The sequence below is a fragment of the Heterocephalus glaber genome, unplaced genomic scaffold (genome assembly GCF_053883595.1).
Source record: "Heterocephalus glaber isolate CG9 unplaced genomic scaffold, H.glaber_assembly_v1.0 deba00000122, whole genome shotgun sequence".
NCBI classification, from domain to species: domain Eukaryota; kingdom Metazoa; phylum Chordata; class Mammalia; order Rodentia; family Bathyergidae; genus Heterocephalus; species Heterocephalus glaber.
Window position 1 is genome coordinate 3,173,184 of NW_028258138.1, and position 27,587 is coordinate 3,200,770.

At 58.2% G+C, this 27,587-nt stretch overlaps 1 protein-coding gene across 5 annotated transcripts; it reads right to left on the bottom strand.

Moving 5' to 3' along the window:
* On the bottom strand, nucleotides 1–27,587 carry Tmprss2 (transmembrane serine protease 2). 5 transcript variants are annotated; one of them, XM_087211399.1, is made up of 15 exons: nucleotides 27,449–27,581; nucleotides 21,369–21,447; nucleotides 19,942–20,016; nucleotides 17,914–18,133; nucleotides 13,396–13,482; nucleotides 12,978–13,097; nucleotides 8,708–8,834; nucleotides 7,288–7,398; nucleotides 5,202–5,245; nucleotides 4,288–4,435; nucleotides 3,569–3,744; nucleotides 2,761–2,856; nucleotides 2,339–2,481; nucleotides 1,814–1,966; nucleotides 1–1,391 (listed from the first exon to the last, which is right to left on the bottom strand). In XM_087211399.1, the coding sequence occupies exons 3-15, from the start codon at nucleotides 19,954–19,956 to the stop codon at nucleotides 1,380–1,382; spliced, it is 1,452 nt and encodes a 483-aa protein (XP_087067525.1). In that variant the 5' UTR covers nucleotides 19,957–20,016; nucleotides 21,369–21,447; nucleotides 27,449–27,581; the 3' UTR covers nucleotides 1–1,379. The 5 variants fall into 5 exon arrangements, with proteins under 5 accessions (XP_087067525.1, XP_004842516.2, XP_004842518.2 ...); XM_004842459.4 differs by having other exon boundaries at nucleotides 4,288–4,456; XM_004842461.4 differs by lacking the exon at nucleotides 21,369–21,447 and having other exon boundaries at nucleotides 27,449–27,587.

A 27,587-nucleotide genomic window follows, 5' to 3' on the forward strand; every position in this document is an offset into this window, starting at 1 on the left:
TTGGAAAAATTAGCGATTTTATTTGCACAGTACTTCATATTGAATCTTGCAGCTGAGAACAGTCAGAAAGCAGGGGGCAAACTGGGGTCCCACAGGTTGGCGCCCACAGCCTGGTGGGGGTCTCAGGAGGGGCGCGGGTGCTGCTCCCACAGAGGCACCCTGTCCCCAGGCAGAGGCCCACAAGGCACCCCAGAACCCGTATGCTTGGGAAGGAGTGAAGCAGCAAAGAGCCGAACGTGCACTCAGGGGGCTCAGGGGCGCGAGTGGCCCCCATTCTGTGGGAACCCAGGGCCGAGGGACCAGTGCCCGCACTTTCTTGTCTTTGTCACTGGAGCCTCGGAGGAGCGGCGCCCAAGTGGACCACTTCAAAGATGGAAACCAGGCGACCTTCCTGGAGGGGCAGCAACAGCCAGGGCTCCAGGGGTCCCGAGGTAGTGAGAGGGGCATCGGGCCCTGTGCCCCCGGATTCCCGGGGGACCCATCTTCATGTGCCCAGAGCACTGACAGGGTCCTCAAGGCACCTGGCCTTGTCCGTGGCCCGGAAGAGCTCGGGCTACAGGGGGGCTGGGGAGGAGTCCGGGGGCCAGGGTGGGTGTCCCCAAGGGGAGCCCCGGAGCTGTGCCGCAGAAATGGGGCACAGGCTTGCCCTTCCTCACTTCCTGTCTCAGCCGCATGAGGAGAAGATGGTTTCTGCTGCCCTCACAAGTGACTATCAGGTTGCCAGCCATGGAAGGATGGTCCCCTGATTTGCAGCTGACTTCCAGTGGGTGTCACCTGGAGCAGCTAAGAAGGCACAAGAGAAATGGCCAGACCAGGTCACACAGTGGTGGATGCCTGTAATCCCAGGCATGCTGGGAAGCTGAGGCAGGAGGATCAAAGTTTTGAGCCCAGGCTGGGTAACTTAGCAACTTAGTGAGATCTTGTCGCAAAATAAAAAATTTTAAAAAGGGCTGGGGATGATGTAGCTCGGTGCAAAGGCCCCAGCAACCCCTGACCCCTCAAAAACTTAGCAGATCAAACTGCTTGCGGAGAGCTGGGCCACAGGCTTCCCGTGGCTGTCCCCTGAGATGGCCCTTTCTGTTCCTGAGGGCTGCCCAGCCTGTCCCCTTCCTGCTCGGGCCACCTGGTTACTGAGAGGTCATCATCCAGGCCCACCCAGAAACAGGCTGGAGGAGGACTCAGCAGCCCATATCCAGCAGGCCGGGCCCCCACTTCCGGGCCAGGGGTCAGGGACAGCAGGCGGGGAGAGGGGCTGGAGCCGGCATAGGACAGGGACAGTACGGTCAGCAATCACTGCTCAGAAGAGGGAAGGAGCCACGGCCAGCAGTCGTGTCAGCCCTCGGTACTCGTGTTCTGGACATCGGGGTGGAGCCCCGGGATTAGCTGTTCGCCTAATCAAAAGGACAAAGGAAGGGGTGACTTTCAGGACATGCGGAGGCAGAAGCTGCTCTTCTCTGGGTGATGTGGAGCTCAAGGTCAGGGTCAGCGAGCCCTGTAGCACACAGGGACAATTCCTCCTCCCGCCTGGAGCTCAGGGGCTGCAGGCGGTGACCACAGGGACACATGGGCACAGGGTCCACCTAGCAACCACGACCTAGCAACCACCCGGGCACCTTGGGTGCTCTCCACTCGTGGCACCTGGTCCTTGGTGTGACCCAGGTGACATGGAGGGGACACAGATCAAACGTAGTGCAGAGGCCACCAGAGGAAGGGAGCCCCAGGGCAGGAGGGCAGAGGGGCCGGGGCTCAAGGGCTCCCACGGCAGGGGAGCTGCCCCTCGGAGGTGACAGGGCGGGGCAGAGGGGAGCGTTACCCGCATCTGCCGGTAGATCCAGTCTGCGAACACTGTCACGTTCCCGTACACCCCGGGCCTGTACGCCTTGGCACAGCCTGAACCCCAGCTCGTGTCCCCGATCAGCCACCAGACGCCGTTCTTGAAAGTGACCAGTGGCCCTCCACTGTCACCCTGGGGGTTACAGAGAGCGGAAGCCAAGTCACACCCACCAGCACCTGCCACCCAGGAGGCAGGGGTGTGGGAAGCGCACCTGCCCAGACCCGACCGGACCCGACCCGAGGCAGGAGTGGTCCACACTGGCTAACAGGGACAGAGCCAGTGCGCCCGCAGTTTGGACCAGCCAAGCCGCTCAGCTCTGGCCACAGCTGCTTGCCCAAGTGCGCTTTCCTGGAGGGAGCTGCTGGGTAGGCGAAGCTGGCAGCACTTGCTTCCGACACCGGAGTCCCCAGGTCAGCAGCCAGCGCCCCCCAGCTGGCTTGGGGCTGGCTGCATCCCCCCGAGGCTGGGCCTGTCCCCCGGAGGCTACATGCAGCCAGCAGTCACCTGGCAGGAGTCCACGGTGCCCTGCGGGAAGCCCGCGCAGACCATGGCCGGGGTGATCAGGTTGTTGTAGAAGTACTTGTGGTTGCACGTGGAGCGCTCGATGAGGGGCACAGAGGCGGCGTTCAGCAAGTCCGAGGTCTTCCCTGGGGATGGGAACATCAGCCAGCAGCTCCCACCCGAAGAGAGGATGCCCTATCTCCCCTCCTCCGCCCTCCCTCAGCCCATCCCAACGCCAAGCCCTCTCCTACTGTCCGCTAGGGCCGCTGTGATTGTCCATGAAGCAGATGGGGAAACTGAGGCAAGCCTGGGCCACTGCCCAGAGTCGCCATGGTGAGTCACACACCTCGGGTGGAAACCCGGCCCTCCCACGCCCAAGCCTGGTCCTGTCCCGTGTCCCTGCAGCCCCGGTGCCCGAGCCTCACCTTTCTCATAGGTGGCCCCCCACCCGGAGATCCAGCACTGCTGCTTGGGGTCCAGCTGCATGCCGGGGTTGGGGAGACACACGGGCTTCACCCTGTCTGTTCCAAGCAGGGAGAGCCTGGCTCGCAAAGGCCTCGGCGAGGGTCCCTGCCTGGCTGCCCGCAGCTCCCCACGGCAGCCCGAAGCCGGGTCCGGCCCTCCCGGGCTCCCACCTGCCCCTTCTAACAGAGAGGGGCTCCCCTCCAGAGCTTGCTGCTATAAACGGAAGTGGGGGCCAGGCGGCTCCTGGTCCAAAAGCGACCCTTGCATGAACTACAGCCTGGCCCCAGTGAGAAGCTACCAGGGACAGGTGTGGTGGCACACGCCTGTGATCCCAGCTGCTGGAGAGGGCAAAGCAGGAGGACTGCGCATTTGAACCCAGCCTGGGCAACTTAGTGAGACCCTGTCTCAAATTAAAATAAAAACAGGGCCGGGGTGTAGCTCAGGGGTAGAGTGGTCACCAGCAATGCATGAGACCCTATGTTCAAGAACCACAAAAAGAAGAGGTAGGGAAATGGTGCTTGTTTAAATTGTGACTTTTGCACTCTTTGCTTTCAGAATGTAGGTGAAGACAGAAGCTAGAAATTAATTATGTCCCCGGGAACCCTTGCCCCTCTGGGATTGTCACCTAGGCACTACTGCCGTCTAGTGGGCAGAGTCGGTAATGCTGCTGCCGGTCCCAGGACTCAGGCCAACCCAGGGCCCTGGCACTTTCCGGGCGATGGCGTGGGGTGGACCATCCAGGTCCAGGTGTCCCCGGAGCCCGCCTACCGTTGAAAGTCAGCGGCGTCTGCAACTTAAAGAGGGCGACGTCGTTGTTCTTGGTGCTGGAGTCGTAATTGGGGTGCGCGATGACTTTTTCCACGCGGTGCGCGTCTCCGTAGAACATACCGGACTGCCTGAGCGTCCCCGCGAACGCCATCCAGTACCGCGGGCTGTTGAGAGGCCTGGGCACCCGGGACGCATGCCGGCCTCGCCGAGAGCCACGGCGGGGCGACACCGGGCTCCCCAAACCGCGGCGCAGGAGCGAAGCAGGGCTCCACCTAGCCCGCCCGCCTCCCTGTCCCTCGGGTGCCCCTGGTCCTGCCTTCAGTGCCATCACACACAGGCCCTGATGCCCTGAGGTTTCAAACCCCATTTCTGGCGGGACTGGGTCTTATAACCTTGCTGTGCAGAGCTTCCCTCCCACACACACATGTAATAGGAGCCCAATAAATGCGCCGATGGATATGTGGCATTGGTACTGATCCTTTGATGGTAATCAAGGGGTTCCATTTACCAGGGATTTTATTTGAGATTTTAAAAGAAGCCCGATTCTAGAGGCCCTCAGTATCTGGGGCTGAAGCTGGGGTGCAAGGGACACCCCAGGTAAGAAAGGTGGCCTCCTTCGCTTTCAAGCAGAACCCAAGAGATACCAAGTGACCTGCCCGGGGTCACACAGCCCAGGGATGCCAGGTGGGCAGGGACGCGTGCTGGGGACACAGACTTACTGTTCTATGCAGTGGGCGGCCGTCACAATCCACTGGGGTGAGATGATGGACCCTCCGCAGATGTGGACGCCCTGGACGTGCAGGCTGACCTGCCAGGGCCACTCTCCCGGTGCCGCAGCTGAGCCGCCCACAATCCTGCCCTGGGGGCCTGGTGAGCGGACACCACACTCTAAGGACAGCACAGGCCAGGCAGTGAGCGGTGCAGGCCTCGCAGGGACATGCTCTGCCTCCTCTCCGGACCCAGATCGGGGTCCTCGGCTCCTGTGTGATGGTGGGGCTTGGCCGGGAGGCCCAAGCTCGGGCCCCGGGGCCCACAGGAGCTGCTGACCCTCAGAGACCCAACCATCCCAGGTCCAGAGTGGGAAGGCGGGCTGGGGAGGGGAAGTGGGGGGCAAAGGTGGGGTGCAGGGGGCCAGGGCTGGTGGACCTCAGAGCCACCTTCTCTGGACAGCCCAGCACTGTCCTGCGGACAGAAGGGGAGACAGTGCCCCTGCGCTGGGGAGCAGAGACCCCACGTGAGCGGGCTGGAGGCCTAGGGGGCCACTGAGGAAGCCTGGGGTGCAGGGCAGCTCCCTTGTGACCCAAGCCGAGCCATAGAGAGTCGGGGTGCGGTGCCCCATGTGGAGCCCAGGTGAGGCCCCACTGGCTTTCTGGCACCTGCTTCCCAGGGCAAGGAGCTCAGGGTCCCCACACCTCCCTTGCCAGGTCCCCGGAGATGCATCTCAAGGGATGGAGCATTTCCTAGTTGCAAAAGTAAAGACGGATGTCGGGCATGGTGGGCGCCCATAGTGGTCATCCCAGCACTCAGGAGGCTGAGGCAGGAGAATCACTGAGAGTTTGAGGCCAGCTTGGGCTACATGTTGAGTTCAGGAAGAAACAAACAAACAAACAAACAACTGTGATGACAGACTCACCTATGCAGCGCAGGGAGACCACGGTGTGTGAAAAGCAGGCATCACTGAAACACAGCACAGGCGCGGGTCATGTGGTGCATAAGCATTTCTCCCAACATCCCCTCTCCTGTCCCCCAGGACAGAAAGGTCCCCTACTGAGACCCTAGTGGGGTGATTAACTCTACCTAGGGGGCCGTGGAAAAGGGCAGACATGGAGTCAGAGTGCCAGGCTCAGTTCCCGCTGTGCAGCCTGGGTCAAGCTACTTAACCACTCTGTGCCTGCTTCCCCACGGGTCAAACGGTCAAACGAGAGGATGATAGTTATCAGGCTAAAAGCCCCCAGCCTGCAAAGCCAAATTCTGACACACCCTGAACCAAACCTTTTCAGGCCAGAGTGGAAAATTCCACAGCTCCCCAGCAGAAGGGTCGCGTGGGCCACAGGTGTGGAATCTGAGCGCCTGCAGCTCCAGGGTGCGGACAGGCAAAGGAGCGGAAGGGGGTTTCCGGTTTAGACCCCGCCCCTCCTCAGGAAGTCCCGCGGTGTTTATGGAAATTTTCCCAATCTGACCTATTGGAGGCTCCTGCGAACGGCGAACTGCCTGGGTTTAAGGCAGCGCTCGCACCGCCCGGCGGCTTTCCTCTAACCACCTTCGCGCAAACCGCGGGAGGATTTGCCAGCCGGTCGCAGAGCCCCCACTTCCGGGGCGTCCCTGGGTCCCCCCACGGCTCCCTGGCCACGGGGGTGTGGACCTCACGGCCTTTGGCCGTGGGGCACTCACGGGGCCAAGCGGAAGAAAGCACATTGCCTCGGAGAGGTGACATTTCCGACGGACTCTAAGGGGACGGGACACTGCACGCAGCCAGCAGCGTCTGGGAGCCGCAGAGCCTGGCCTGGCCGGGGGCCAGCAGACTGGAGCTCGGACGCCCAATCCCGCCACGGGGCGGACGCGACATTCGAGACAGTGACCTTCTCTTCTTTCCCGCAAAGCTGCTGCCACACTGAGTTCCCAAGACGCCGGCCAAGGACGGCAGCCTCTCCGCCCCCCGCTGCTCGGCTCCCTGCTTCCCGGGACAGGAGGAAGCCGGGGCCGCTGCATTTGCGAGGAGCCCCTTGCTGCATCATCCAGTCACTCGGGGGGCGGGGAGGGGGGGCAGGGCCAGCGCTCGGGGAGGCGCCCTGGGGACCCGGGCGAGGCAGCTCTGCCTGCAAACATTGATGCGGGCCACCATCCCACTCACACCCACGCGGAGGGAGCCGCGGTGCCTGCAGGGCTCCCAAACAGGCACAGAGCAAACTGGGTGGCCCAGTCCCTTCCCGCCCTCCCAGCTGTCGATCAGTCATGACCCCTTCGTCTGTGTTCATGCCCCCTGTGACACACGGGGGCCTGCTGGGGTCACAAGCCAGCTTCAAGGTACCAGAAGTGTTTGCCAAACTGAACCGGACATTTGTGCCCAGGGTCGGGCACACTGTCCCCAGTGGGGTGGGGCCCACGGACTGGGTCAGCCCTGGGAAGGTGTCCCGCCTGTGCTGAGACCAGCAGAGTCCAGGGCTGACTGGGAAAGCCGTTCACCCAGCTGGGACCCCAGATCGCCCCGGGTTCCTGGCGCCACACTGCTGTGCCTCTGATGGGCTTCGATCCTCAAAGTCTTACGTTGGCGGCATTTGGGGGCTGGGGTGTGCTGAGGCCAGGTACCCGGGAAGTGGTCAGATTAGACCGGTCCCTGTGGTGCAGCTCCCACCAGTGAGTCCCAGCGGCTTCGTAAGGATGGAGAGACCACAAGGCACACGGGCCTCCCCGCACCGTGAAGTGGCCAAGAGGCCCTTGCCAAAGCCAGCACCACAGCGTCTGAACCCTGGACCTGCACAGCCATGAGCCAAACTGCACCCCTCTTCTCTATAAAGGAGGCTGGCTCTGGTGTTCTGTCACAGCAACCAATACACCTCGGCTTCGTCCCAAGACTAAGCCCACAGCTGTGAGAGCAGCCAGTCCCGGCCCGATTCTATTGCCCCCCACGCCCAGAACCGTAGCCCAGAGGAACCAGCTCAGGACCCGAGTGCTCAGCGGGTCTCCTGGTTCTGCAAAGGAGAAAAGAAATGGGCGCATACCTGAGGTACAGTTTCTTATAGAGATCAGTGCTGGCCGCACTTGCGTTGAGCTTCATAAAACTGGTCGCCCCGCTGTCATCCTCTATTCTTCTGCTAGAATAAAAGCTGTTCCTAAACGGATGGAGAACACGTACGACATGGTCACATGGGTCTTGTGCTGCATCCGGAAACACTTCTGGGGTGACGCCCAGAGTAGGCGGGGTCACCTTAGCAACAGAAAACACAAGCAGAAGCCCCAACCCCGAGCCACGTATCACAACCGGCATGTTCAGTCGGTAACCTTGCACCTCGCGGTTCAAGTCCTCCGGCGATGGTGTTTCCAATCCAGTGTGGTTAGGACAGGCGGGATTAAGGGTGCAGGGGTAGGTGTGCGGCATGGTCAAAAAGCACGGTGAGTGTTTAAAATAAAAAGTACCATACTAAGAGACACACTGCCAGGAAAAGAGACACACTCCCCTCAAAAGGCTCCCTTTCAGTTTGAACACACCCATCCCATCCTCCGTGCCCCTTCCTGCAGCAGCTCTGGAGCCCTCTTTCCTGAGCATCTTTAGCTGCACTGTCCTGGCTGCCTCAATGTCCTCAATTGATCCAAAACATTCCCCTCTCATGGTCATTTTGACTTTGGGGAAGAGCCGGAAGTCACATGGTGTCAGACCTGGTGACTAAGGTGGGTGAGGACAGAGCGTTGTGTTTTTATAACCTTCCTTTCCACTGGATGACGCTCGGCAGCAGCATTCACTGCATTTTTGATCACACCTTGTAAAGACACTCAGGAAAGAGGAACCCAGAGCTGCTGCAGGAAGTGGCAGGGATGATGGGATGAATGTGTTCAAAGTGACAGGGAGGATTTCAGGGGGACTCCTGGCGGTGTGTCTTTTACCTTCATAAATTTTTAGATTTAAATTTTCACTGTACATTTTGATCACGCCCATACAGTCTAAGAAAATACATGGACGCTAGAACACTCCCCATTGTTAAAAATTCCAGCAGCTTCCTGGGCTGTGCAAGGTGTCACTGCGCGACTCAATCCCGCTGCCTGGGGACAGTGTTCTAAAGGGCTTCACCAGCCACCAGGCCAGCCTCCTTACCCAGTGATAATTTGCTTTGAAAACGGGAACCCGGGACCTCCCAACATTGCATGGAGTCACGAGGAGACAGGACACGAGGATGAAGTGACACCACCCTTCCCAGGCCTGAGGCCCCAGCCCGCCTGCTCCCCATGCACCTGTCCCCCCTTTTCTGCCACAGAAGAGACAGTGGGAGGAGGTGCCCCGACACCACCCCAGCTCCACGCTGAATAAACCTGTTCTTTACCAATGAGCCGGGCTCAGGCCTCTGCTATAGCAGCTGACAAGGGTGAGGATGGGGATCCTGCTGCGAGCCCCTGGCAGGAGTCCCCTGCGGGGACGTGCACACTCACTTGTAGCCCAGGTCGGCGCAGGCCACCCGCCCGTAGCTGTCGCTCCAGCTGTCCTGGCACACAGGGTACCAGGACTTCCTCTGCGGTGAGTAGACCTGGAGGATGAAGTTGGGTCCGTAGAGGCGAACTGCAAGAGAGGCCAGGCTCGCTGTGAGCGGCCCGCGGGCTCGCGGCCTGGATCGTCCTGGCGACCACCTCGGTGCCTGGGGTGCGGTCAGTGGTGGCCCCTGTCCCATCCAAAGGGGGCCATGTTGTCTCCCCCAAAATTCTTCTGCATTCATTACAAAAAGGACCTGGAGGGGGTGTACAGGCACACACTATCCTGGTGTCCCCGGAAATGCACAGCGCTGCCCGTGCATGGAGTCACAGCAGATCCAAGACAGGAAATGGGACATCGCAGGTCACACTCGGCACACGGCTCTGGCACGTGCCTCGACCTGAAAGAGCTCTGAGGGCGCTGCAGCGAGAAGGAGGAGGAGGCTGCTCACACGGGCTCACACCGAACCATTCACGCAGGTGAGACGCCCAGTGCCGGAAACCCACGAGAACAAGCCCAGCAGCGATGGCTCAGGGCCAGGAAGAGGCACGGGCGGGGCCGGGGTGGGCTCAAGCCCGGGGTTTCCGGACCTGTGCCAATCGGCAGTGGCACCTATCTGTGAATACATGGGAGCCACTGAACGTGTACTTCACAGGGACGGATTTGTGGGTATGAATCACATCTCAATAAAGCCGGGGGCTGGGGATGTAGCTCAGTGGTTCCCTCGCCTGCCTGACAAGCGCAAGGTCCCGAGTTCGATTCCTGATACCACAGAAAAAACTCAATAAAGCTGGCTTTAAAAATAAATGAATAGGAGACAGGAAGATAGGGAGACTGATCTTCTGTAAATATGCAGGGAGGGGAGGGCGGAGGAAGGAGACGTGAACAGAACATAGCTGTGTTATGGGCAGGCGCTGACTGCCCTTGAGGGACGCGATCCTTAAGTGCTGCAGACAGGGGCTGATAAAGCAGTGTTGAAAACTGAAAGGCGATGTAAAGGGTAAAAACAAAGCATTCTTTCAGCGCTCGTTTTGTGCGGCCGGGACACCTCTTGGGTCCAAATCCCGGCCTCGGGCGCAGCACGCAGCACCCTGACCCGGCTCCTCTATGCGTCCGCGCATTACCAAGGCAACCCCAGCGCTGTGCAGAAAGAAACGCTCGCACACAGCCAAGCCTCTCCCTGTCTCCTCCTTCTCTCCAGAGGCCCACACAGTCCAGGTTCTGGGCCCAGGGTGGTGATGGGACAGAACCGAGTCCTCCAGAACGCGCGGTGCCCCATGGGTCGTCAGTTACCATGGCGACCACAGCACTCGTCCATGCTGCAGGGCATGAGGTCACCTGGGAAAAGCCAGGGAGCCAGAACAGTGCTTTGGAGCAGGGAAGATGGCTATGAACTGACTGTACACTGGCCCTGTCTGTGGCCCTCGGATGCCTCCCAGCTGGCCCCCGGGGGAAGGACCACGCTGGGCGTGACCATCCGCTTAGGCCTCGTGACGAACGACTCCGCCTACCATGTGTGACCCGGCCATGTGAGGTGAGGGCACACGGAAGCCACAGCACTGTGGACAGGGGCGTATTATTCCGTGCTCAGGAGGGGGCCTGTGGGGCAGCGAAAGACGCGGGCCCTTGAACCCGTATTGCAGCCTTTGAGATGCACGGGGAGAGGGCACCAGATCAGGGCCCCCACGGGAGGGCACAGACAAGCGAGGGCAGCCCTTCCGGATGTGCCAGGGTAGGGCACTAGGGCGCCACCTCTTGGCCGGAACCCACAAACAACAGAGGAGCCTTCCCACTGCTGGGACCGGAAACGAGTCCACGCACCGCGGAAACCAGTATGGGGAGTCCTAAAAGCTAAAACCAGAGGCTCCTTCCGTACGACCCAGCTGTTCCTCTTCTAGGATCTTCCCGAAGAGTTAAGGACATCACGTTACACATACTCACCCATGCTTCCAGCAGCGCGACTCACCTAAATCTTGGAAGTGTTCTACATGTGGATCAACAGATGAATGGATAAAGAGAATGTGGTATTTACACACAGTGGAGACCTACTCTGCCATAAAGAAGGATAAACGAGTCATTGTAGGAAAATGGATGCCTTTTGAGACCATACTGTCAAGTGAAATAAATCAATAAAATTTAAATAAATATTTATTATTAAATTATAAGTGATTTAATTATTAAATTAGAACTAATTAAATATTATTGAATAAATATTTAAGACACACCATCTTAAATATTGCATGGCTTCTCTTTTCTGAGAAACCCAAGGTATAAATAAATCAAAGAAGAAAACATAAGATAGAAAGATAGATTGCAGGAAACAGGGTGAGAGATTTTTTGCAAATGGGAAGAGGAAAGCAAGAGGGGAGACGAGAAAAGAACAGAGATGTGTTATGCAGGGCAGCAGCTCACCACGATGAACGTGACCGTGATGTGTCACAAACATGCATCAGAGAAGGGTACCAAGGGGCCCGGCTGGGTGAGGGAGGGGACTCCAAAGACTACACTTCTGCTCCATTTGCCCCAAACCCGGCATTGCTCTAGAAAGTGCAGACTAGTGGGATTTTTTTCCAAGTGACTGCCGTGAAATGTATTTCCACAATGAAGAATTAAACTGGCACCGTGTGCAGCAGCGAGTGAGGGAGACTCTGGCCCGGCTCGGGGATCTAGGGCTTGCCTCTCGCCTCCTTCTGCTCTGCCTTCCAGGGCTGGCTCTGTGGACCAGAGGAAGTCTGAGACCTGGGCCGCCTCCGCACTCACTCCCTGCCTGCTTCTCAGGGTGCAAGAATTTCTCCAGCGCCGCCTTGGCAGAAATGGTAGAATGTGTGGCGTGCAGGCGGGCGCCGTGCTGGCTGGAGACACCGCTGCCTGGACACGGTCGCATGGCCAAGGTGGAGGCGCAGTGGCCGAGGGGCTGCGGGGGTGCATGTGTGGCGTGCACGGCCCGTGTGACTGTGGTGTGTGGGCCCGGCCACACTGGGCTGCGGGAGCTGGGGGAACAGGAGCAGAGCGGTGGATGACAGAAGCCAGGGCCACTCCCGCGCGGGCTCCTTCTCCTCCCTGGAATCCCTGGGCAGCACTGACGTCTCACTCGGGCGCAGGAGGCTGATGGAGGCCAAGTGGAGGGTCCGGGGCAGTGGGAGCCACCTCACCCAGCATCTTGGCTCAGGGTGCTGGGGTTTTTGCGGTGCCACCCTGACTCTACCTTTCTGAGATTTCCATGGAGCCAGGGATGCAGCTCAGTGCGAAGGCCCTGGGCTCCATCTCCAGGCACAAAGGACGGAAGGAAATAGAAAGAGAAATGCAGATTAAAGCACAGCGCAATGGCACCTCACACCTGCTTGGGTGACTGTTAAATCAGTGAAGAACAGCGGGCCTGGTTAGGGTGTAGAGAAGAGCCCACTGGGTGGAAAACAGTGTGGAGGAGTCTCAGAAAATTAAAACTAGATCTACTGTATGATCCAGCCATCCTACTACTGGGCTGTTACCCAAAGAAAACGAATAGTATGTTGAAGATATATCTGTGTTCACTGGAGCTTCATTTGTAATAGCCAAGCTATGGAAGTGACTTCATTAAAAGATGAACAGATCAAGAAAATGTGGCAGATATGCATAAGAGAATACTACTCAGTCTTCAAAAAGCACGAAATCCTAGCCCTTGAGATAAGCCAGACACACACACATGCAAACACATGTTCTCATGCACATGTGGAATTTTAAAAAGTTGAACAAAAACCAAGAGCAGAGTTGTAGTTCCCAGAGGCTGAGATGGCACCGAGGAGAGGTAGGCCCAAGAACACAGTTTTGTTTAGACAAGAGGAAAAAACCCGAGGGGTCTGTCCTGGGACGCGGTGTCCACTGTTCGCAGTCTCAGGTCCGTTGGAAAAGGCTGGGAGAAGACGTTAAGCAGCAGTAAGGAAGGAAACTGAACATCACGAATACAGCTTTTACTGTCAATTAAAATAAACGGGTAACTGAAAATAATGAAAGCAAGCAGACGCACACACCTGGTGACATTCGAAGGTGAGAGGGAAAGGCACAATGAATCTAAATTTTGTTTAGAAACCTGCGACGGTAAGAGACACTGCCGAGAACAGCGGGGCAGCGCGGCCGGAGCCAGGCAGGCGCGGAGCTCCAAGCTTCCGCTGGGACAAATGTTCACACTTTGCCACGGGGTGAAGGTGCAGCCTCACGTCCCGGGCTGCCCCTTCTCCCTGCGCGAGCTCCACTCACCGCAGCCATTCTCGTCCTCCCCGCTGGGGCAGTGGGGGACACCGTCACACCAGAGCGAGGGGCTGATGCAGATCCCGGAGCTGCCGCACTCCACCCCCGACACCGCACACCGGTTCTCCACTGGCACAGGGGACAGGGAGGGAGACTCCCGTCAGGGGGACCCAGGGAGCCCGAGCCCTGAGCGCTGTCATCACAGCCCTGCACTGGAGCAGGGATAACTCCCGCCCCTGCTGCCCCGGACTTCAGGGCCCACACAGCACCCAGCACCTGCCCGCCCAGAGGCCGTCACCCCGGGGCCCAGGCGGGTGGGAGATGGGGATGAGACACCGGCCACTCCGAGGATGGGTGAGGGGGCTGCCAAGGGCAGAGGAGGGCGAGGGGCCACCTCGGAGGGCAGCTCCGCGCTCCCTGTACTTACGGAACTTCCACAGCAGGACGGCAGCCAGCGCAACGCCCACCAGGATGGCCCCCAGCACCAAGACCAGGCACAACAGCCGCTTGGTCCCTGCAGGAGTGGAGAGCAGGACACTGGGGTCAGCCCTGTGGAGAGGGCGCCTCGAGTCTCACCCGCCGCACTTCCTCTGTTTTTCTGAGATGGGTCCAGGCTGGCCTTGAACTCCTGAAGATCCTCCCGCCTCAGCCTCCTGAGTGCTGGGATTCCAAGTGTGTGCCACCACACCCGGCTTCACCCACCGGTCAATAGATTTGTGATGGGGTCAGGATAACCACTGTTCCAGCTGAAAACATCCCGGGTCACAGGGCGCTGGGCGCCCCTGACCCATGACCTCCTAGCTCGGCCTCGCCTAGCGTACAGGCACTGAGGACTCTGTCCCTCGCCCGCAGGGGGCTGAAGCACCTCACAGAAAGCCTGCTTCGAGGAACAGTGCTGACTGTGTCTCGCTGCTCACTGAATGCTGCACTGAAAAATGAATGAAAGGCTGGGGGGGGGGCTCCGGGCACCCCCGTAAAGAGGGAGGGTTTGTGTTTTGGACTCAGGAAGTCAGGGACTGTCTGAGAACCCTATTAAGAAATAAGCTTTTTTTTGGTACCGGGATCGAACTCAAGACCTTTTGCTTGGGAGGCAGGTGTGGGATCACTGAGCTAAATCCCCAGCCCAGAAATACAATTTCTTAAGAAAGAGAGAAAAAAAGAGAGAGAGAAAGAGAGAGAGAAAGAGAAAGGGAGAGAGAGACAGAGAGAAAGAGAGAAAGAAAGAGAGAAAGAAAGAGAGAAAGGAAGAAAAAAAGAAAGAAAGAAAGAAAGAAAGAAAGAAAGAAAGAAAGAAAGAAAGAAAGAAAGAAAGAAAGAAAGAAAGAGGAAAGATTTCTTGTATGCTTAAGAATGTGAATATGAGGCTGGACCTGGTGGCACACACTTGTAATCCCAGCACTCTGGGAGGCTGAGGCAGGAGGATCTTCAGGAGTTCAAGCCCAGCCTGGGCAACTTAGTGACTTAGCAAGACCCTGTCTCCAAAAAATAAATAAATAAAATTTTTAAAAAGGGCTGGGGACATAGCTCAGGGCAGAGGCCCTGTTTTCAATCCACAGTACTAAAAGACAACAGTGAGTTTGAATTTTAAGAATGTATCTTGGGAGCCCTCACTTCTTCCAAGGCACAAAACTTCCTGTGTTTTGGAAAACAAAAGTGGACAGCCCTGATTGGGAAAATCTAAGCTCTTAAACGGCATGGTACCCGAGAAAAGATCTTAACACAGGCAATGATCCACGAAGAAGCTGTCAGGAAGAGCAGGTGTGCCTGGCTTTGGTGATGAGGAGCATGAACAACATAATACCGACATCCTCACAACTGCCCCTCTGCAGAAGAAGCCCAGGGCTTCTGGGGAAACGGTGACACCACACACCTTGCCTGAGGCAGCTGCTGTGGCTATTTATGCTTTACTTAATTAAAGTAGAATTAATAAAAGCAGCAGCCGCCATGCTGGGCAGGGCGCTGTGGATCCGCTCTTGCTGCCTGGAGTCCCAGAGACAGCACCTGCTAAGGCCCTTTGCCCCCTGGACAGTGACACTGAGCTCAGAGCTACGAATAAAACGATTTGGAGAGAAATAAAAAAATTCAGCTAAGAATAAAGTAATTTGGAGGAGGTCACTGATTTTCTCCAGCCAAAACAAACATGGTCATTTTGGTCCAAGAGTGTGACCCGAAGCTGTCACATTGCCGAGGACAGCAAGGACAGTGCCAGGTACCTCGGGCAGCACTGGGGGTCAGGAACCAGCCCCAGGGAGGAGGCACCAGGCTGGCTCTCCCAGCAAGTCCCAGGCTGGGGACCCCCTGGGTGTCCTTGGAAGAAGGGAGAGGTGGAAGAGAGAGCAGGCTAAGGTCAGAAGACCCTCCCAGCTGGCCAGGAGGGGGTCTGGGGTCCCTGCCTCCATGCACCTGAGCTCAGAGGTCAGTGGCCCCAGGAGCTGGGCAGACAAGAGCTGAGCCCGCTGCTCAGAGCTCGAAGCCACGCCTGTCACCTTGTACCACACGCTGCCCCTGGGGCTCCAGCCAGCTTCAGGAGTCCCTGCGGAACTGGACCCCATCACCAGGAAGTCTGACCAGCTGGGGGCCAGGTGCGAATCTCATTGCCACCAGGCCACAGGTGAGGCCAGGGCCCAGCCGGGCACCACACCCAGACAGCGACACTAGCTTCATGGATGTGCCCGTGTCCCGAGGGCCGGCTCCCTGTTCTGTGACCTGGCCTGGGATCTAGACAGACCCACCCTCTGCTAAGAGCCCAAGACCCTGTCTGTACCCTGGTGAGGACTTAAATTGACCTGCCAATTGTCAAGGGGAGGCCCCTTGGTTTGGCCGGAGTGGAGGACCCAAGGGTTGGGGGTTGCATGCACCACTACTCAGTGACCTCTGTCCAAGGGTCCACAGCACAAGCTCTTCCAGGCCATCTCCAAACTGTATTTCTCAGGGGGATCTGCACTTCCTCTGGAAATTGGGCTTCCCCACCCTTCTGTGTCTCACTAGAGAAAAGGGACTCACAGGAGAGCCAAGTACAAGGGGACCCCTCTTCCTGTTTCATGTGTTAGGACTCCCTAACTCGAGCTCTGAAAAGGAGGCCCCGGGAGGACTGGCCCCACCTTGCCTCCAGGAATTCCTCAGCCCCACCTGGAACTGGGCTTGTTTAGCCTTCACATCCTGCGCATGTTGGCTGGACCCCTAGGCCACTCTGGGACTTAACCTTAGCGGCCGTTCTTGCTCCTCTGGAGGAGAGTGGCCTGCGGGGCACCCTCAGCTTTAACCCCGAACTCAGGTAGACTTGTGCGTCAGAGGGGAGGGAAGTGGAGCGAGGCGCCCTGTGTCCGGCCCTTCTCTACCCTCTGGGACCATCGGAACGGGCTGGTCAGTGCTCCCCTGGCCCTCACGGTCGGTGGCACTGACACTGGCCCTCCCGGGAAAGATGCCCCCCAGAGGAGGAGAAGGCTGGCCCCTAGGCCTGCTCCACCTGCCTGGGCCTGGCCCTGCAGCCCACAGTGAGGTGACTGCCCTCCCTTCCAACTGGAGGGGGCCAGACCAGGTCCCAGTCACTTCCTCAGAATCAGGAGAAATCAAACGAGAGCTGGGAGGTTTCACGGGGACTCAGATGGGTAAATAAGCGCATCAGAAAGGGCGACTTCACTCTGCATGTTAACCTGGGGCACCGTGATGTCTCTCCTCAGTGAGATTCTTAATCGAGAGAAAAGAAAGAGTTTTAGGGGTGGCCATGAGAGCTGGCAATGCCTACTGTGAAATTCACAGAGGTGCCGGACTGGGAAAGGCTCAGCCCAAGCGCACGAGCCGAGACGCCTCAGGGAGGACAGGCGGGGGGGCACCGAGGGAATGAACGGGGCTCGAGTGAGGCAAAATTCAGACAAATTTACCGTCAGTGGTTTTGCAACGGCTAAAGGGGGCCAGGACCAAATAAGCCCAGGCAGTGTCGTCTGCGAGGTCCTCGTCAAGAACGAGTTTCTGACTCCATCAGCCCCAACATCTGCCACAGGCTTTTAAAACTAGCAGCGAACCCAGAAGCAGGTTGCCTGGAATTGGGTGACTACCTCAGAGGCCACGAAGGTCTTCCACAACAGAGACAGCAAAGGAGGGGAAGACACGGAGTTAGCAGCTGCCCTGAAGGACTTGGAGGCCCAGAAACGGAAGGCGCCCAGGAAGCAGCTCCTACCCGTAGCCTTTACGTGAGCCAGAAATACGCCCAGTTCAGGGCCGGCTCCCTGGGAGCTCTGCAGGGGAGACCCTTCCTCAGAAACAACATCCTAGTGCATGGGTCCCAGGGAGGCGGAAGGCAAGTGAGGTCCCTGGCCCATTTCATAAATCCTGTCAGCCTTGAGGGGAATGGACCCCGGAGCCGCTCGGCCCGCTGAGCCCCTCTTCTGCCCTGGAGCCCTGGTGTTAGCTAAGGTTGTGACACACAGAGACAGACACCACAGAGGGGTCCCTGCATGGTGATTCTCAAAGAGGAAGGAGGTGGTAAAGGGACACAGGACTGGGGCTCCACCCAGGAAATCCCGTCACCCAAACTGCTCTGGTCTGGACGGCTCCCCAGGGTGGCCAGCCTGGTGCAAGGTGGAAAATGTGACCAAGCTTCTGGGTGGACCCTGGCAGCCACGTGACTCTCAGGACACAGGTGTGAGGCATCTTGAGCTTGACCTTCTACATCCGGGCGCTGTATGTCGAAGACAGGTGTGGTGTTCGCTACCACCTGTGCACCTTACGTGATTTAAACCGCAGCTGCGAGAAAGAGCCTGCAGAGGCCACTTGGAGAGGGCAGGGGCTTAGCAGAACCAGTGAGTTAGCGGGAGAGCCAGACCTCAGGACAGCAGGGGAGTCCTCGGGGGGCAGCTCTCACTCGGTGGGGACAGAGCAAGAGCAGCTAGAGAAGGCGGACCCAACTCTCGGGCCAGTAGGGAGACAAAGCCGAGAGGACCCTTACTTGAGGAGCAAGTGCCCGAGGGGGCCTTGGGCTGCCTGTGGACCGCGGGTGTGGAGGCGTGCGTGGGGACCCTCGGGGTGTACTGGGGCACGGCCGCCGGGTAGTACCGAGCCGGGTACACTGCGTAGACGCTGGGTGCCACGGGCGGCTGCGAGCCGTAGAGGTTCTCCGGTTGGTACCCGTGGTTTTCATAGTAAGGTCCAATGCCCGGCGGAGACCCCTAAACAATGAGAGGAGACAGACCGACTAAAGCTCCCCCTAACGGAAGCAGCCAGCACCCAGAGCCAGCAGTGCCCCCCAACAGGACAGGGGCTCTGACAACGTCACCTCCCCACAACAGCTGGCTCCAGCTCCAAACTCAAACAACAGCAACCGCCCGTGTTTTGTTGCTGTGCTTTTTAATTTAACTTAAAGAACTGCCACTGTTTATTCTTTTTTTTTTTTTTTGGTACCGGGGATCGAACTCAGAAACTTGCACTTGCGAGGCAGGCGCCAGAACCACTGAGCTAAATCCCCGGCCCCCTCCACTGTTTATTCTTTGAAATAAAGAAGATGTGGCTGACATCAGGATTGAGTCTGGAAAAGGACACATCTAGAAGTCTGGCATCACAGCCAGGGGCCCAATGCCCTTCCTGTATGTTCACTGCTTGCCGGCCTGGCCTCAGTGTCCCTGTGCAAAAGTATGAAGCAAGGACTCCAGAATTAGCCTGAGGTCTGGCTCGGTTGGCGTTTGAGGGCCAGCGGCTGCCAGTCTCTGTATTCGCAACCTCTTTGGTGCCCTGAATTGGTAGTGGCACAGTTCCCACACCCAGGTTTCAAGGAAATGGAACTGAGAAGTCACGGACTGCCCTCTCTCCCCAAGTGGGCCATTAGCAGTTCTGTGGCCATAAACACGCTCACAGGGCGCAAAAACTGCCATGTGCAGGATGTGGACCTCCACACCGCATTTCCGGGTCAAAGTGCCCTCATTACACAAATATGGAGGGGCGGCCCGGCCACAGCTTCACCCCACCTTCGCCTCCGCCTCCTCCCGCTCGGGCTGCTTCCAGACGGCCTTCTGGGGTCCTCCACTCCAGCCGCCCCAGGAGCCACTCTGGACCCCACAACCCGCAGCTGTGCCTCTTTCCGCTCCACAACTGCCCAGCCGGGGCTCTCTGGGAGGCCGTGTTTGTCCTCACAGGGGTCTCAGGGAACCACGCAACACTAGTTCCTGCCCTCATGACTGGGAAAGAATGAGCCTGACTCGGCTCCCACCGGCAACCTGTGCTTAATAACTCACTAACACTGTCCTCGAGTCCAAAGATTCACACCCCACACGGGTGTACACAGAGGGGAGGGAGCTGCAGCCCCCAGTTAATGGGGCAGGAGGCCTAGGAATCGGCAGGGCCTCTGATCTGTACCCAAACCTTCCGAGAATGACCCACCCACCAGGCAGGGGGAGGCGTCTGTCCAGAGAATTCCTGTGAAGCCGATTTGGAATTGAAAGGGTCCAGACAAAAATGAACGCCAGTGACCAATCAAGGGGGACACAGTGCATTTTCCCAGGATCCAGAGAAATGTTTGCCGACCATTCAGTCTTTATTGAATGCGCTACTTCAGCCATGTGGTGCGGTCCACAGACATGATGGGAATGAAGATGATGACTTTGTCTCCGGATGGAGGACTTCAGGGCTCGGGGTGCCCCACACCCCATACACAGGACTCTCAGGCTGTCAGGGGGTGGGCACCGGTGGTGTCCCCAGCAGCCTGTCCTCCTCCGCCCCACCCACCTCACCTGTCCCAACACCTGGCCCCTGCCCCACCCATGGACTGAGCTGCAAGGGAGGGCCCAGGGGAAGGTTCATGCCACATCCTCAACGGCAGCCAGGGCTTGGGGGCCCCTGTCTGCACCTCTGGGCTACCCCAACTCATCCTTCCTGGGCAGCACCTTGCACACTGCACAACCATGCACCCCACACTTGCTCCTCCATATGCTGAGCCCCACAGGACCCTGACAGGAAAGGTGGAAGGTAATCATTAACCACTTACTGAGTTTAAAGCCATCCTGGCCTTATCGACAGCATCGGGTGCTGGTAGGGCCTTGGGCCGGTCGGTCAGGATGCCCTGGAAGAAAGTCATGAGACATAATGTTTCCCCACCTGCTCTTTGCAAAAGATAAGGCTGGATGGAGGAAGCTGGAAGAAAGTGCTTCTGGCGTAGGAACAGCAGCTCCTGTTGACCTTGAGGATTCGATTCGCCATTGCCACCTCTTTCTGTGGTGCTTTGTACTCGGCAAGTTCCTGGGCACAAGGGAACTGAGCGTCCCGGGGTGCAGACCTGCCCTGTGGGTGGTGGCTGGGTGCACTTTTAAGGGACAGGCTGGGGATCCCGACAGGAAGGGAAGGTTCACAGGGCCATGCCCAGTGCTGACCCAGGCCCCTGAGTCCTCCCGAAGAGGGGCTGTGACTCCCTGGCAATCACATCTACCAAAAAGAGAATGCAAACTCCATCCTTCAGGAAGCTGAAGCAGGAGGATCTCTGTGAGTTGAAGGCCAGCCTGAACTACACAGCAAGACCCTGCCTCAAAAAAATCAAGAAACAAACAAAAAAAGCAAAAAGAGAATGCATGGGCTAAAAGCATGGAAGAACCACAGCAAGGAAACCTCGAAACCTGCCAAGTTCCGCAGTGGGCACTGTGCCACAGGGGATGCTGAGCAGACAGCCTGGCAGTGGTCACAAGACTGCAGTGTGACCAGTGTCCCCAGGCCCATGGGTGCCCATGAGTGGGCGGCCCTGCACCTGGGCGGAGCAGGGGTCCAGGACAGGACGCCAGGAAGAGGTCACAGGCAACTTTTTAAAGTAAAACATGCGGGACCTCCGTACTTTCATAAATAGGGACTTCTTAACATTTTCATAAAACACATCCATTCCTGCTCCATTTGCTTGCAAACAAGGAAGGAACAGGAAGCTGATTTATCTGACAGACCCTAAGACCTGCAGCGTGGAGAGCACCGTGCGTCACCGGTTGGTAGCCTCATAGGAGAGCAGAGAGCAACATCCACAGAGGCTTTGAATGAAGACCCTGTCCAGACACCTGTCCTCCTGGACACACCTTCCTTGCTCCCCTGACTGGACAGGCTCCACCGACCTGGGCTGCTTCCCCATTGAAGCAACTTCAGCCAGAACCCTGCTGTTCAGTTCATGGTGACCCTCACCCTCACCGGGCTCGCTTTCCACGCTTCACCCCCACCACCCCGAGGTCACCACCTGCCTCCGCCAGAACCTTGTTCGTCAGTTTTGCTGGGACCCCGCTCCCTGATGTCTCTTCCCAGTGATTTTCCACCCACTGGCTCCCCACTCCTGGGTGGTGAAACCCTGCATTCCCTTGCTGTAGGCAGAGTCAGAATAATCTCTTTCCCCCCGCGGCCTGGTCCCTACACCTGCAGGATGGTCCTGAAGGATCAAGTTCTCCTCACCTGGCCTTAACCGTAGTCACTGAGTCACTGCTTCTTTAACATCTCTGTGAGGGCTGATCTCCACCCCTCCACACTGGGCCTAAGAGGACCAAGGAGCATTCTGAGAAATGATCTGGAGGATCATCCACCCTCAAGACGAGTTCCCACTGAGGCTGGGTCTTTTCATCCTGCACACTCTCAGGCACTGCGAGCACCCAGGCAGTGGGCGGGATCCGAGACCTTCAGACCCTCCGGATCCAAACCTAGGCTCAGACCCTCACGAGCCTCAACCTGGAGGGAGCCCAGGCCTGGCCTGGGCCACAGGGGCCCTGAGCGAGCCAGCCCAGGCGGGGTGCCTAGCGCCTGACACTCAGGAAGCCTGGCACCCACTTGTGTTAAATAAAAGTAATTGCAAAGCTGAGCAATGTTTAACTTCCCGCTGGGAAGCGAGGGGCCGGCTCCATGCATCACCTCGTCCCATTTGTAGGCGCTCCCAGCCCCAGCACGAAGTCCACTGGCGCTCAGAGTTCACCAGACCTGAATACCACAGACGCTGCTGCTGCTGCAAAACTGATCACCTCGTGAATCATTAAACCGACCGGGAAAAAACTGAGCAACTTGTGAAAATAAAATTATGAGTGAAGCTTCGGAGGGGACACAGTTAAAGTGAGCCGTGTCATTTATTTACGCTTTGTGTGCAGGGAAATAGAAGAACCAAGCCATATTGAGAGTCCTGAGATTGTTTTTAAGATGAAAAATAAAGTCAAAAGCTTTCCAGATGGGAGGAAAGAACACCCAGCTGAGGTCCATGGATGACGCATTCAGATTGACGGCCCGGTCACATATGAATACGCTCTCCCGGGTCTGTTTTGGGAAGGGTGGACTCACGGTGCATAGGTGTTGGCGTGGTAAGTCCTGCTCCCCATGTCACCAGCAGGAGCAAGCTCAGCCCAGCCAAGGTGACTTTCTGCAGAGTCCTGCCTGGGCAAACAGCTGCCCGCCGCCCGATCCCTGCTCCCTGTGGCCACTCCCGGCCATTCCTGGCCACTCCTGGCCATCTCACCAGTTATGAGTGTGGCTGAGGTTTCAGGAAATGAAAATTCAATCCCGCTGGCAGCTTTCCCAGTGGAGGAGCCCTCTGAAAGGAGTGGTGGCTCAGTGCCCAAAATCCATGCTGGCTATTCATTCAAGGTCCCTAACAGCGAGCGAGCAGGAAGCCAGGAAAGGAGGGAATGACGGGAGTCGCCCATGGGAATTGTCAAAGCCACAGGACCCCGAAGCTGTCCCGACAACCCTACCCCCTCATCCACAGCCCACAGTGGACGGTGCTGGCTCCACGACCATAGGCTCCGAGGTAGAAGACGAGAAAGCTGCCCACTACGTCCTGCACCCCAAAAGAAAGGAAGGGGTGACACAGAAGGGGCGTGTCTGGAGAGACCCCGGAAACCACTTTCTGCTCCAACGTCACACGGGGTTGAAAACCACATGATCAGGTTTCTGAAAGGAGTGACCCTTGGCGTTTCTCCGGCTGTTTGCTCAGAAAGCTGTCAGCTCGTGAGTCAGCTGCCTGGCCAGCACGCACCAGCGTGACGCGTGAAACTTCATCCCCGTCCCAGGAAATGATAACGTTGTTCCAAAACAAGCACAGTTTCATCTTAGAGTCTCTCTCCTCTGGAGGCTGCGGAACACCTGTGCCTCAGCCTCGAAGGCCACACTGCCACCTTCAGTTGGCACCCCACATCCAGGGCTCAGACGCAAAGAGGACCAGCACTGAAACCTCACAGTGCGAGATGTTCTCTCCTCTTTGGGATGCAGTGGAGTTAGATGGTGATAGACGATGAGAAGTCTTCCAGGAACAGCTCCACATGAGCAAGTTAGCGAGTACACAATTCCAGACAAGTGGCCACACAAGGATTGGGAGCAGAAGGAGTTGAGAGAGAGAGAGAGAGAGAGAGAGAGAGAGAGGAAGTCAGAGAGGCCGGCCTGAATCATTCAAGCTTCTCTCTGTGAATGTGAATCATCCCAAGGAGATTACAAACTTTTTAGAGCAGGTCTCTCTTTTTTTTAGCTAGCTTTGTACCATACAAAGACAAATAGAACAAGAGACAGGAAGCCCGCACCTGTATGTCACCAGCCTCCCAAGCCAGGGACAGGGGGTCTGGACACAGGGGTGCACACTAGCACAACGGGAGACAGAGGGGCCCGGGCTGCTCCAAAGGACCCAGAACACTGCCCAAGCCACTGGCTAGGGTCATAAGGCTTGTCCGGGGCAATCCGAACAACAGGATTGCTAAGTAAATAGGGCTGTTGAAAGGGTTAGATGAGTCCCCAGGCTCTGTACTCAGTCATTCTCCCAGCTACAACCCAGGGCCCACAGAACCTCTTCTCTCTCAAAGGGGCCACCCTGAGGAGGAGGGACTCTGTGTGGTCTGTGTGCATCCCAAGGGCAATGCAGGACCAATGGTCAGGATTATCAGAAATGCAGCTTTGACTCCATTCAGGGAAACCAAGTTCCAACCATGAGAAAGCTCAGTCAGGTTGGGGCTGTCTGGGAAAATCCCGAGTTCCTCAAACCTAAATACATTTGGTCTAAGAGCGGGAGGATCAGGTCTCCGGCATGTTCCAGAACAGATCTGGGCTCTAGCTTCAGGCAGAGATGTGATCTCTTAAAGTCACTCCCAGCCAGGCACGGGGCGCACTTCTGTAGTCCCAGCTACTCAGGAGGCTGAGGCAGGAGGATCATCATGAGATCAAGCCAACCCTGGGGAATTTAGTAAAACTTCCTCTCAAAAACACAAAACAAAATAACATCTCTCTGGCCCATTAGAAACACACGAACGCCAGTGGGCTCTGGCACATCAGGGTATCTTTTGTAATCAGAATTCCACAGAAGAAACTCCAAAACAACTATGCCTAGAAAACAGCATCCTGAGTTCAAGCAGCAAGCTCCGGGCCCTGCCAGGACGGCCCCTTGGAAAGCAGTCACCGAGCAGGGGATCTGACACCGACTCTCGCACCTTGGGCAAACAAGCAGAACAAAGCCAGGGCTTGTTTCATCTCCCAGTGCAATCTCACTCGAAAAGATGTTCCTAGGTTGTTTTAAGATACTAAAAATTACACGTTCGTTTCAACACAGGTGCACCCCACTCCCTTGGCCTCTCCCTCCCTCCTACCTGAGATGCCCAATTCTTCCATCCCGGCTGCGCATGAACGGCCACCACCACCAAGGTCCAGAAGCTTCCTTGGCTGCCTCTGCCCCTGAGCCCCACCCGGCCACCACCTCCCATGCCTGAGACTCAACTATGCACACCCAACCCCTTCCCGACTCCTGGAGGTGGGTGAGAGGGACTCCTGGAGGTGGGTGAGGAGCACGCCTTGGCTAGGTGTGGTCACGCACGCCCATAATTGCAGCAGTCTGGAAAGCTGACACAGGAGGGTTGCAAGTTCGAGTCCAGCCTGGGCAACTTAGCCACTTAGAAAGACCCTGCCTCAAAACAAAAAACAAAACAAGGCTCAGGATGTAGCTCAGTGGGGAGGCCCTGCGTTCTATCTCCAGTACTAAAAGAAGGTCTACTTTGGGGTTACCTGCCTTCTTCAAAGTCCATATCGGGTACCATGCAGGTCGCTGCCCACAACCCCTGTCACTCCTTCCCTTGGGAGCCTCGAGTGCCCCCTGCCCCAGTTTGCCACTTCTCCCCTGCCCAGGGGCCGCTGGGGAAACTGGGGCCTGGTCCACCTCTGCCTCTTAGGGGCCCCAGCTCCAGGTCAGTCCCCAGCATGACTAGATGAACCCCTGAGGACCACCTCATTCTCCCCAGGAGCCCGGTGCTGGCCACAAAGGCTCCAACACAGAGTCAGGAGCCAGCCTCCCTGTTCCAGGCCTCTACCCGGGACTAGGAGCTGGACTGCAAGCACCCACACTGGATCTCAGTTCTGCGGTGTGCAGTGCCCCTGCAGCCCGATCCCCAAAGGCCACCAGGCCCATCCTGATCCCCTCAGGAGGCTCTCCAGACCCCCCGGGCCCCTCCCCACCCAACAGGGCAGTTTCCGCTCTTCCGTACCCCAAACCACCCCGACAGCTGCCTTCCTCTCTGCCGAAGCCCCCGAGCCTTGCCCTTGGCCTCGAGTTCTAGCTCGGGCTTTTCTCTCTGGCTCAGACAGGGAAGATTCCTGGGCCCCATCCCAGGGCAGAAACAGCAGTGAGGACCAGGCCAATCACCCCGCATTATCACGGGCCTCCCCCATCCTGCTCTGGGCAGAGCAGACAGAGCAGGTGCCCTCGGGGCTCCTGGTTGCCACTTCCTGGAGGGCATAGGTTGGGGCCGGGGAGGGGGCAGCAAGGCGCCAGGTGGGGTTGGCACTTTTCTCTTGCCCTTCTCCCACCGGCTGTGATGTTCTGACCTCAGGACAGAGAGAGCGAGGGAGGAACAGGCGCACCCGGAGCCCACACTCACCCCCATTCCACCCCTTATGGATAGGAAGATGTCGGGCAAACTGCCCAATTGCTCTGCCTCAGTTTCCCTGTAACTGAGTTAAACGCACTATAAAGAGCTCGCATCTATTCCCAGCTAGACAAGAGCCACCCGGCGCCCGCAGTGAGTTATAGCGTCGGAGCGGCCAAACTTACTCCTGCAGTTAGGGTGCCCCGCCCACCAGGACCGTCAGGGTGGTCAGCAGCCAGCAAGTGAACCAGGAGCCGGGCTCTGCTGGTGGCAGCAGGTGAGAAGATGCCCTGGGACCCCAGGAACGTGCAAGGCAAGTACAGGGCCCAGCCAGCAAGGACGTCCCGAGCCCCCGAGCGGATGGTCTCCTTCCGGGCCCGTCTCACCCTCAACGCTCTGTCCAGGAAGGCCATGAGCCCCCACTGCTGTGTCGCCCGAGTCCCCTCCTCACAGCCCCTACCTTTCCGGAGACCCCTCCCCCTCACTTCCTGCAGGCCCCGCCCACCCCCACCTGGGTCAACACCCCTGTCTCACTCCGGGTTTCCAAACGCCAAACGCAGACCGCTCTGTAGTTTGCCATCCTTGAGTGGTTCTTCCAGGCCTGGAGCCAGGACGTCAGCCCTGGATGCCACCCTGGGCTTGACCTCAGGACCCAGGCATCTGCTCCCACAGGGACTGCCCAGCCTCCAAGCCATATCCAGGCCACCCCTGCCCACCAGCTCACCTGCGGCGACCACCTCACTGCTATTCCCTCCCAGATAAGCGCCCGGGCTCCACGCAGCAGGCCGGCTGGCCACCCTCTGACCTGGAAGCCAGGCCGCCTTGCCAGGCCCTGGTTGGGGCACGTGGGCACTCCCCTTCACACCAGAACCGGGCTCCTGGCACGCAACGGCCAGGCCACCCTCCAGGGTCCACAGCCACCCACACCCGGGCCAGGAGGCTCACACACGCAGACTTTCAGGCCTGGGGCAGCTCCTTGGCTGGGGCTGCCAGGTGTCTCACAGGACGCACCTGCCACCCTCCTGAGTCCCCAGCACGGAGGGCCCAGTGGCTCCTGGGGCCCAAGGGTCTGGTCCAGGTCGCAGCCCCAGAAGGGTCCCGTCTTCCAAAGCCCAGGAGAGTGGGGCCGGGTCTGGCCCGGTTCTGTTCCTCGGCCTGCCTATCGCCCCGGCATCTCTAGAGTTTCCAGTTTCTCCCCACCTTGTGGGGAAGCAGGAGCAGAAGGAGTTCACGTAACACACCCGGCCGCTGAGATTTTCTCCGAGACAAAGAAAAGCACCAAAGAGCCTCCCTGCCTCGCTCCGAGGAAAAGGACGCACCCCAGGCTGCCAGGGAGGACATCAGGGTGGGAGACAGGGAGCCGCCCCCTCCGTGCCCCCCTCTCCGGCTGCCAGCCCAGCCATGCGATGCCCAGGGAGACAGCTGACACAGGCTGAGTGGGGTGAGGTTGGGTACCCTGCCCCCAGGAAGGGCGCTCTGCCCGCCCAAGCGCCAACGCACCTGTGGCCCACACCTGATTCAGCTCCGCACCCCCCCCCAAGGTTGTTCATGGGCGCCCAGATCCGGGTCCAGGACCCCCAGCCTGGAGCCGCCCTCGGAGACCCAGGCAGAGCGCAAGCTTGCGCTGGCCTGCGCTCGCCTGCGGGCACCTGCACTCACCTGCGCTGCTGGACTGGGCTCCAGTCCGTACCGCGTCCCTGTCCCAGGCCGGCCAGGCCAGAGACAGCTTTAACCTCAGGGGCGGGGCCACAGGGCCCAGGACCACGCCCCAGACACGCCCCAGGTCGCCGAGCCAGGC

What these genes read in the sequence shown, in the direction of transcription:
- Tmprss2 (XM_087211379.1), bottom strand. Translation starts at nt 26,202, where the DNA reads ATGGCCTTCCTGGACAGAGCGTTGAGGGTGAGACGGGCCCGGAAGGAG. An exon ending in CCAGGATGGCTTTAAACTCA is followed by an intron (nt 18,134 to 19,941) that starts GTAAGTGGTTAA and finishes CTCATTGTTTAG; the next exon opens with GGGTCTCCGCCGGGCATTGG. An exon ending in CTCGGGCACTTGCTCCTCAA is followed by an intron (nt 13,483 to 17,913) that starts GTAAGGGTCCTC and finishes CCACTCCTGCAG; the next exon opens with GGACCAAGCGGCTGTTGTGC.